Genomic DNA, 9,903 nt, shown 5'->3' on the forward strand with positions numbered 1-9,903 from the left:
CGTTTCTCATTTTGTACTGGTTTTGAAAGGTGAGCAAGTAGCATGCTTGAAGCTTCCATGCAGAACCCTTGTGGAGGTTGTGTTTGGAAGTGAATAATCGTCTGAATTTCACTGTACGCGAGGAGGAAAGGGAATGAAGGGAGATGCTTGGGTGTTGTTTGGTCAGCCATAAACAAAGTGAAGCTTTAAGATGAGGTGTAAGACAGGAAGTGCAATTCAATAGAATGTCACTGGGAACAAGTTTATAGAGGGTTTCTTTTGGTCTAGTTTGAAACCAAAACAAAAAACAGGATAGGGGTTTTGAATAGGACTCAGAGATGAGGAGGCTGTGTAAGTGGTGGGGCTTGTGCTTGTCCTTGCTGCATGGCGAGGAAGGGAATGGTCTGACTAAAGCACCTGGAGCAAACTGAGGACATCTTGCCTGGCTTACAGCAGTCAGACCAGGGGAGACCTGTACTGGCAGAGAGGTGTGCAACAAAATTGTGGAGCAATGTAATGAGTTGCCCACTTTCATCACATTAAAGCAGCCCTGCCTTTGTCTCCTTAGGGTTTTCTGAATGTTCCCTTCTTGCAACAAAATACAGTTGACAGAGTAGAGATGTGGGATGGAAATGGGGTAAGGGATTACTCTTACATAATACAGAAAGAGAGTTTGCTAAAGAAAGATCGCTTTCTTAAAGAGGCTTGTCTCTGATGTGAGAGGGTCAAACACAACTGCTCTGTGCTAACTAGGCAAACATTGACAAAGTATACTCAATAGTGATTTTTCTGATTAGTGTTTCGCAGAATCCATCTTCACTCTAGAGATCTGCCACTCTCATCCCTCCAGAAATCATGTGAGCCCTGAGTGTTGCGGGGGACTTTTTGTTTTCCCAAACTGTTCTAGCTGGTTGTACCTCTGAAATAAATACATTTGTGGGCCTTTGCTAGAGGACAAAGGGCTTGAAACTGCATTTTTAATCTCAAGCAAAGTTTAATAGCCACTCCAGAGCTGCATCTCAGGGTAAAATATGAGTTGCTTGATGCTGGGGGTTGGCCCGAGTGCTAGAGCTGTTGTTTGGAAGATACTGAGGAGGTGGTGTATAAATACTGATTGTATTGCTGACTCTACATCAAACTGTCTTTCTGTGCAATGGTGGAATTCACCGTAAACTGAAAGTCTGGGTTTTTTCTCCCCACCCTTTCAATGCAGACTTCTATCTGGTAGGTGCAGTCAGAGCAAGTCTTGAACACTTTTCTTTGTGTCGGTGACTTCAGCTCCTCTCTTGAAGGTATGGGAGGATCATACCTTGTGTCAAATGCAAAAAGTGGTGTTTTTTTCTAGGATTGGTTTCTTCCTTTTCCCCTAGATATATTTAGTTCCATTTACTGTAAATAACCCTGTCCTGTCATGAATGGTTTTCACTTCAAAAAGCATGCAGATATGACCAAAGCTCCCTCAACTGTGGACTAATTAAATATTTAACTCGTGTGTGTTCATGTGACGGAATGAAGGTGGCTAAATCTTAGTGATTAGAGTGATTACGGTAAAAAATGGACCAAGACAACCCTTAAATTTTTGCAAGTTTACTCCACAGGTTGGTAAGACGTTTTTCAGTTAGTGGGTGGAAGTAGCAGCAGTATTATGTGAGTGGATCCAAAAAAATCCCAAATTTACTAGACTGCTACCACCTAGTGGTAGCTGCGTCTCTTATGAAATATAAGAATAGTTGGGGTTATTTCAGTTAATGTAGGGAAAATAGTAAATTACTGGCTCATCTGACTGATAATGCAAACTGCTTGTGAAAAACACCAGTGCTCTGTCTGCTCTGGTTTTGAGCATTATTTGTGATGTGTTTTCTAGCACTTCTCTTGGGATTTCAGGAATGTTTGGCAGTAAGCACTTGCTTTAAAGGCACAAAATAGTTTCTGTTTCAACCCTGTTTTATCTGCCAGCTCCTTAGCATCTCAAGCTCTACTCTCTTTACCACCTTCGTCCCAGGAAAAAAAGAAAACCACAGGAAAATCGAACCGGCAACCTCCCCATCTTGATCCATATCAGCTCTTTTATGTGAAACTTGCCACATTTGGTGTTTCTCTTGATAATTTGTTTTGTGTATACAGGAAAGCAGTTTAGTCTTCTTTCTTTCTTTCTTGCCACCTATAAAAAGGTAAAGTGGACTCATTTGACTGTGCTATCTGAAAACTGCAACTTGAATTGTAAATAGGCTTCAAGAAAACAGTATCTTCTTTCCACAGCTCGAAGGAAAAATGATTTTGGCTACAACTGTGTAGTGGTTTCTTTCATGCAAGTGGAAAAGTTTCTGGATTTTCAGATGGAGTCCTTGAGGTTTTGCTTATGAATATATCTCCTGAGAAGTTTGGTTTCTTCCCAGGAACCGATGAGGCAGCAGCTGAGCTACCAGTGGTTGTTTCGTGTCACCTTCTTCTGTATGTCCTTACTTCCTTGCTTGTCTCCTGTCTTCCTTTCTGTGCCCATGTTCTTAGACTCTGGTGTCAGAATTGACATAATCAAGTGGTGTCACCTTCTTATCCTCGCTTTGGAGGAGTGACACAACTCTGGGTGTCCATGACAAGGTAATATATTCTGCTCCTGTGGTTGATGAAGAAGTAGTGATGGGTAGGAGCCTTGGCAAGCGAATCTCTCTACTCTTGTCCTCTTGACTCACTTAGTGTAAATATCTGTGGGATAACAAATGGACCAGAAAGCATTTTACAATGTTAGTAAGTGAAAGATGGGAAAGAGGTGACAGAAACAGCAGGCCTTTCCCACGCACCTTGCTTTCCTCATCACCTGGATGCAAGCGACTGCTCTGCACCATAAATCAGCGAAACTCTGGAAATGGGAATTACCTGTCTGAGAGACCTCATTTGGCGGCGAGGGCCTTTTGCCCAGATCTGAATGCTCAATCGAAAACCTCCTCCTTGGGTAAGATACAAGCCTGTTTGAGTTGTATGGCCAGTAAGGTTTTCCGCTGCTGCAGATAGGCATGTTAGCAGGGAAAAGCCAGAAGCCTAGGCCAAGCCTAGCCTGTGCTGGGGCGGATGGAGCGGCTTCCAGTGTAGCATTACCCTTGCAGCCGTCCTTTGCACTGCGGGCGAAGTCCCGCGCTAGACCTGACGTGGCTGTTGTCATGACCATCATGTTTCCCACACACCTTCACAGCTGCCCTGCTGCTCTTCCAGTTCAGTCCCTGCTGCTCTTCCAGTTCGGCTGCAGGAGAGCGAGGCTGACTCTCACCCATCCCCAGACAGCTGGGGTTTGTGCAAAGCAGCTCACTTTTTTCACCAGCTGCAAAACCAACCGTGCAGGTTGGGGGTAACCACAGAGCAGCTTGACTAGTTGGGAGCTGCCACTTTACGATATGCATGAAGCTTCATAAGGGGTCTGTGAAAGTACATCTTGACAAAGAAAACAGCAGGTCAGGTTTATGCAGGTAAGAAGGAAGAGCACTCATCCAAGCACGTACGCGTGTCAGCATGTTCCTGCCTACGTTCCCTCTGGAGTTTTGAATGTGTTCATTCAGGAGTGGTGGGCCGGCTTCAGAAGAGAAAGTCTGTGTGTATCCGTGCTCCCAGGGTCTGAATTGGTCTTAGCCCTTAGTGAAGGCATGTCATTTAAACTTTGCATTTGTTTTTCCTAATGTCGACTTGGTCTGTTTGCCTGTGCTAGTAAGGCAGTGTCACCACAGTGTGGACTACCAGTCCCTTGGAGTGTATCTCTTGTGCACAGGGAAATATAGTTGCAGGTCAGCCATGCAAGAAGAGAATAACAGCTGAGAAGGGGCCCAGGCCTCAGAGGAGAGGCAAAAGGGAGACAGAGTTTGGGTACAGGTCATTGAAGGATGAGTATGCTACAATAGAAATAGTGTATTGTTGGAAATCCTGGAAGGAGAAGAAGAAAAAGTTAGCGAAAATGTGGGGAAAATTGGATACATGCATGATACACAACACGTTGAACGTAAAAGTTGGGGCTTTCACACTTCAGAGTTTTAAGACATTCTGGTTTTGATGTGCTCTTACTTGAGGGCTACGGGTGTATATGCTTCTCATTCGCTTTGTTCCTGATATTTCCTGTTGAAAAATCAACTTGTTCTGCGTCCACTGTCTTCTGTTTGGTCAAAAAAGAGTTACACAGCATCTCTCTGGGTACGATACAAGAGGAGCTCTCTCCATCTTGATCTCCTTGTGCTTTTCACTCCTCTCAATCCTAACAGAGCAAACATGCTTCCCTGCCCCACTTCTTAATGAACCCGCTCCGTGCTGTGCTTGCAGTCTTTCTTTGCCTGGCTCCCATTTCTCTGGGCTGTGGAGCAGTGCTTCCCCTTATTTATTATACATCAGCATTTCATCTTGATTTTCAGAAGTGACCTCTTCATGTTTATAATAGTTTTCTCTTTTTTTGTCTTGTTTTTGCCTTAATATAGCCAAGAGATAAGCAGTGAGTCAAAACACAGAGTTCAAAAGCAGATTCAGAGGGCACTTGTAGGTGACCTTTGTTTTCAGATGCCCACATCCTCAAATTCTCTAGCATTATACACAGATTATGGCTCGGTTGCGTGTTTTAATGGGCAGATAATTAAATGAGCAATGAACTTTGTGCAAAGCTTTTGTGTAATCCACTGTCTGTGTAAATGGATCTGTTTTGATTAAAAGGTGAGATTATTTTTTCTGACAGGTCACTTCTTCCCCTTTCACCTCCCTCAAGAAAAAGCATATTGAGAATTATGCTTGATTAAGTGACTGTTCAGGATTACTGGAAATGCTGCTTAGCTTTGACATTTGTTTAGTGGTCATTTATTATCATTTGTGCGAGGAGTTGTGGTCAATGCAAGTTACCATGCATTTGAACTACTTTTAGGCACAGAGAAACACAGAACTATCTTCTTATCTTCTGTCATTACTCCTTGCTTATGAAAAAAAGCCTGTAATAGGAAATCTAGGCAATTCGGAGGCAATTGTGTTGGGTTATGACAAATGGAGAATTAAAACTGCTCTACTAGAGTCTCTAAATCCCTGTAGTTACTCAGCAGCCTTGCAGATGAATGCTGAAATGCCTGTTAGGTTGTGCGCTCCCTTGGCTGCGTGCTGTCAACAAAAAGTGGGTCGGGGGGAAGACTTAAAGCAAGGGAAGTTTCAACTTCCAGAAAGCACAGCTTGCTAAGTTTGTGCCCTGGAACAGTTGCTGGAAAGTGGCACTGGTGATGTAGTTACATGCTGTGCATTATCAGCGGCTTTGGCCTCCAGATCCAGTCCAGCGTATTTCCTATTTACACGTACACTGTTTGCACCGAGCTTGGAAGGGGTACAGCTCCATCCCTTTGTTCTTGTTAAGCACCTCATCTGTTCTATTTTTTTCAACACGTTATGCTTTAAGCAATGTTGATACTAGAAACTGAGAAGGAAGCGGAGGGGGTTATTACGGTGGATGGCTTAGTGTTTTGCCTTCTTGTCATGGAAGCTGTGAAACAACAAAGGATGCTGCCTGTTGCTGCATCTCCACTTCTATGTTTTGGTTCCAGGTGTTGTTCGTGTAATAGAACGTGTGTCAAAGACCCACATATGGACAAACTTTTGCATCTTTTCCTCCTATGATATACACCCAACTTTTTTTAACCAAGCTCTGTGTTATCTGTGCTAACCTTTAACATTTAATTGTACCCGTTGGTTGCGTGAAGCCTTTACATTCCGTTTGAAAAGTGTTTCCCACTGCTTGTAAATCAGTTTGATTAATACGTAGTTGTATCTCACTTCCTTCTACACTTAAATTTCATACATGAACTATTCGAAGTAGTACACCCACGTGTCTCTGGTTCAGTGTGTCTCTTAATAGTACTGATCTCAACTCTTCTTTGATGTCTCAGCATTTTGCATTCTCTGGTAAAAGCGATTATATTAAGAGTGGTTTCAAAAAGTGAGGGGTTTGGAAAAGAAAGTGTTTTGTCACAGATTTTAATCATCGTGTCAGTTGGTTTCTGTGATGATTTGATCTCTTTTTAGCTCAAAGTCACAGTTAAGAGAGACAGATGTTGGGGTGCTTGACCAGAACCAATGCTTGTGGGTCCGTGTAGAGCTTTACTGCTGGTAGCTGGGAATTAATGAAGAGCATCCCATTGAAAGTTTCTCTCTGTTTGCTTGCAGAGAGCCAGACTGATACAGAGACACCAGCTACAGGAAGTGAAGTCTTGGACCTGACCTCCTGCGAGAAGGAACAACCAGAGGAAATAACAGAGCTACCAGAGAGTGAGCACGGCCCCAAGGAGGAGCAAAAGGCTGACTCCCCTGCAGCAGAAGAGGATGTCAAAGAAAAAGCAGATCGATATGAAGAGGGCCCTGAGGAAGATTCTGTAAGTAACAAAAGTCTTGACCTCAATTTTGCCAGCAAATTAATGGACTTCAAGCTGGCAGAGAGTGGCCAGAGCTCAGGCAGCAGTTCTCAGACTGAAAGGAAACATGCCTGTGACATTTGTGGCAAAACCTTCAAGTTTCCTGGCACTCTTAGCCGTCACAAAAGGGCCCACACTCGTGAGGAAAGAAAGGATGAAAGGAGCAGTGAGGATGAAAGCAAAAGCGTTCAGGATGATGCAGGAGCCCCCTCGATGCAGGACTCTGGTCTTGAGCAGGAAGAGTCTCCGATGGACTTGAAGGTAGTGGAGTCTCCTGTGGACTGTGAGGCAACAGGAAAGGAGAATGAAGAGAGCGAAAGCATCTCTGAGGGGGAAGGCACAGAGAGAAAGTCCACTGAGAAGAGCAGTGATGACAAAAAACCAAAGACTGATGAGGCTAAGAGTACTGCAAAAGCAGACAAAAGAAAGAAAGTCTGCACTGTATGCAACAAGCGTTTCTGGTCTCTGCAAGATCTGACGCGGCATATGCGGTCTCATACAGGTAAGAGGAGGCTTGAGAGCAGAACAGATAATGAGCAGATCTACGACCAGACTGAGGCATCTGCTCTGTAGGTGCACAATTGCTGCTAGCACTCGAGGTTGGAGGCACTGCTTTTAGTCCTACAGGTATCTGCAAGGTGTCTTCTCTGCCCCGATCCCTCATGTTGCATACAAAGCCTATCGAGGGAATGGGAATTGTCACTACTGCCTTATCTTCAGTGCAGAGTTTAGAGGTGAGGGCAAGTCTGGAGATCCCTGGGCAGTTGTTCTGTCCAGCTTCTGACTCCATTTTTGTCATGTGTGCGTGACTCTACCTCTTCCCAGAATTCTGGTGAGCAGTGGAGAAACCTGGCAGGATATGATAAGACTTCATCTCCCAGTGGAAGTTTAGAGAGAAAGGATGTCTGGTTTTGTTTGATGGTCTAAGCCTGGTGTGGGTAGCGTGCTGGTGATCTGCGTGACCTGCTGCTTGAGTGGCAGGGGCAGGGAAGGTGGAATGCAGGTAGTAAAGTGATTGTCCAATGACTTGATTGGGCAGTTAAAGTACGTGGGATTGCTTTATGTGATAGACAGTTGGCAGCAGTGCTTTGCAAATGAGATGAAGCCGTGAGCCAGCTCAAAGGTGGATTAATCATTCGTCCTCATTAATGATGCATTTTGCGTATCAGCGAGCTGCTCTGACAGAGGAAGGCTGGTGTCGTTTGACATTTTGTATCTTTTGAAGGTGCTCTCTGCTGGAGACAAGATCTTTGTCATTAACAAAATATTTGTGCTGTAATTAAAGGTGATGTTTAATAAACTACACCAAAGACAAGTACCTTAACCAAACTTTTACCCTTCTGAATCATAAATATTGACCTCTTGAGTGCAAAAACGATCTGTTTCCTTCAGGCATTGAGCCACAAGTGAAACGGGAAATGCGTCCTGTTCCTTGTGCCTATTTTCATACTAAATTTGGAAATCTTGGAAAGATGCTGATATCTGAAGTACTGAGCTTTACCCCCAATGATACACTGTTGTGGGCCCATGGACATTCCCATACTGTGCATTTTAATTGCTTTCAATGCGTGCTTTGCTATGCACGCCTTGTCAGAACACTTTTTCCCTGTTTGTTTCCCTATTTGACACTGAAGGATGTTTTAATATAGAACATGCATTGAATAGGAACCTGGGTCAGTGCTTTCTTTAGATTTAATGAATGCAAATAGCACCTATCCTCATTCTTAATTCCATGCACTTTCAACTGGGGATTTTGCCTCGGTACTGTGAGTTAATTCTCCTCCTTCTTTCCTTCCCACTTTTTCAGCTACATTGACAACATAATGTCACGTTGTAACATTTGCTTATACTTTGGTTTTAATGGGGGGGGTGTTAAGGTAACTGTATGCTTTTGGAATATCTTTACTCAGAAGAGGAATATTTGGGACACGCGAAAGTGAGCAAGAAGTCTCCTCCTGCCTACTGAGCAGCAGTTGGGCTTGAAATGCTCCATTCTTCCAGTGCAAGCTGCTTCCCAGCAAGCACAGGGTGAGCCACAGCACTGTATCGGCCACAGCCGAGTGCTGGATGGGAAGGGCTGTCGACCAAAAATGTTCCCGGGGAGCCATGTGCCTCCCTTAATAGCAAATACCTGAGCAGGGCACTGGAGAGGAATGTTTCTAGGAAGCATCAGGCTTTACAGGGACAGCAGGACCTACTTGCGCATTTCAGCCGAACACCTCAAGTTTGCAACTAATTTTCTTTTAATGATCCCAGGCATTATTACAAGTGAGAAACGAGCTGCAAGTGTCTTGTTCTGTATGTTCATCGCCACAAGATGGTGTCTCGATGGAACTGCAGCGTGGAAGAGTCTTGAATAGGTCCAACTGGAAGTAAAGAATGAAGCAATTGGGGTGGGACCTTTGATTCTTCAGAACAGACAGCACCTTGGGGCACCGTGCTTGGTTGGAACTTCAGGGGAATTTGTCTGTGAGGCTGTGGTTTCTTTGTTTTCTGATTAGCTTATGCTTAGGAAAGTATTCAAGCACTTCAGGGGCAAAAAGCAGCTCTGAGATCAGAGCAAACTACCTGCTGATTGCAGCAGAAGATGCCTGCAGCAGCTTAAGATTGCAAAATAAGAGGAAGAATTTTGTTCTGTGAGTAGCATTTCTGGAATGGGCGTGAAGAGGTGTCTCAGGGGTTTTCACATATCACTCCTGTCCTAAAGCACCAGTGGGCAGAGTAACCCAGCAGCTCTGTAAATAACCTCCCGAGGCAGGCACTTTTCATTGTCAGTGAATTTCGATCACCTCATGAATGTCCCATGAATGCCTGACAAGTCTAGGTCCTTTAGAAGCTCTGTGTCTGTTCTGAATCACGTTGATATTGTATTCTGCCTCACTGAGAGAGGAGGGGCTGTTGTGGAGGGTAATTCCTGACAGCTTCTCATCGGCTTCTGTGATTAACTTGCACATTTCATGCTTGTGCATCTCTCAGCACCTGAGAGAGAGGCAGATGTTTTCTCACGTGCTGTTTTTCAGTGCTGTTGACCGACCACAGTTACCTGGGCAGCATCTTCATCCTTCCATCTCAAGTCCTGTCTCTCCTTGTGTGTCAGGTGCTGACCTGCAGCAGGGAGCCCCATGGTGGGCTGGTTTTATAAAGGCTTTTGAGCTCCAGAGGACAACTGCAGACTTCTTCTAGAAGTGTTGCCAACTAAATCAGATGGGATGCTAATGACCACCTGGGGCTTACGGTCTTCCTCCCTCCTTAGTTGCAGGGTCATACCAAGCTTGTAGAAACCTCAAGACACATAGCATTGGTTTTTTATTTGTAATCCCAAGGGATTATCTGTATTCCTACTTGCAAGTCATCGACTAGTTAGCCAGTACAGAAATAAAAAATCTGCGTAAATAAAACATCTGTGTTTGATGCGGGTACTGACTTTACAAAGTGTAGAGCATCTTGCGCTGCTTGAACCAAGCAGGAGGTGCATTTGTGGCCTTACAGCTGACTTTGTATTGTAATTCTTTTCTAG

The 9,903-nt window shown here is 44.3% G+C and overlaps 1 protein-coding gene across 6 annotated transcripts in view; it reads left to right on the plus strand.

The window, feature by feature from the left end:
- The window catches only part of RREB1 (ras responsive element binding protein 1), a 124,919-nt gene that overhangs the window by 111,242 nt on the left and 3,774 nt on the right, over nt 1-9,903 (plus strand). For 5 of the 6 annotated variants that reach the window (XR_011337160.1, XM_069853608.1, XM_069853607.1 and 2 more), the window contains one exon: nt 6,142-6,888. Coding sequence is in view for 5 of the 6 variants with exons in the window: in XM_069853608.1 (XP_069709709.1) it covers nt 6,142-6,888 (747 nt within the window). In the remaining variant the exon portion in view is untranslated. The remainder of the gene's footprint in view (nt 1-6,141; nt 6,889-9,903) is intronic. The other variant, XM_069853611.1, reaches the window with a different exon arrangement.

The sequence above is a fragment of the Phaenicophaeus curvirostris genome, chromosome 3, assembly GCF_032191515.1.
Source record: "Phaenicophaeus curvirostris isolate KB17595 chromosome 3, BPBGC_Pcur_1.0, whole genome shotgun sequence".
NCBI classification, from domain to species: domain Eukaryota; kingdom Metazoa; phylum Chordata; class Aves; order Cuculiformes; family Cuculidae; genus Phaenicophaeus; species Phaenicophaeus curvirostris.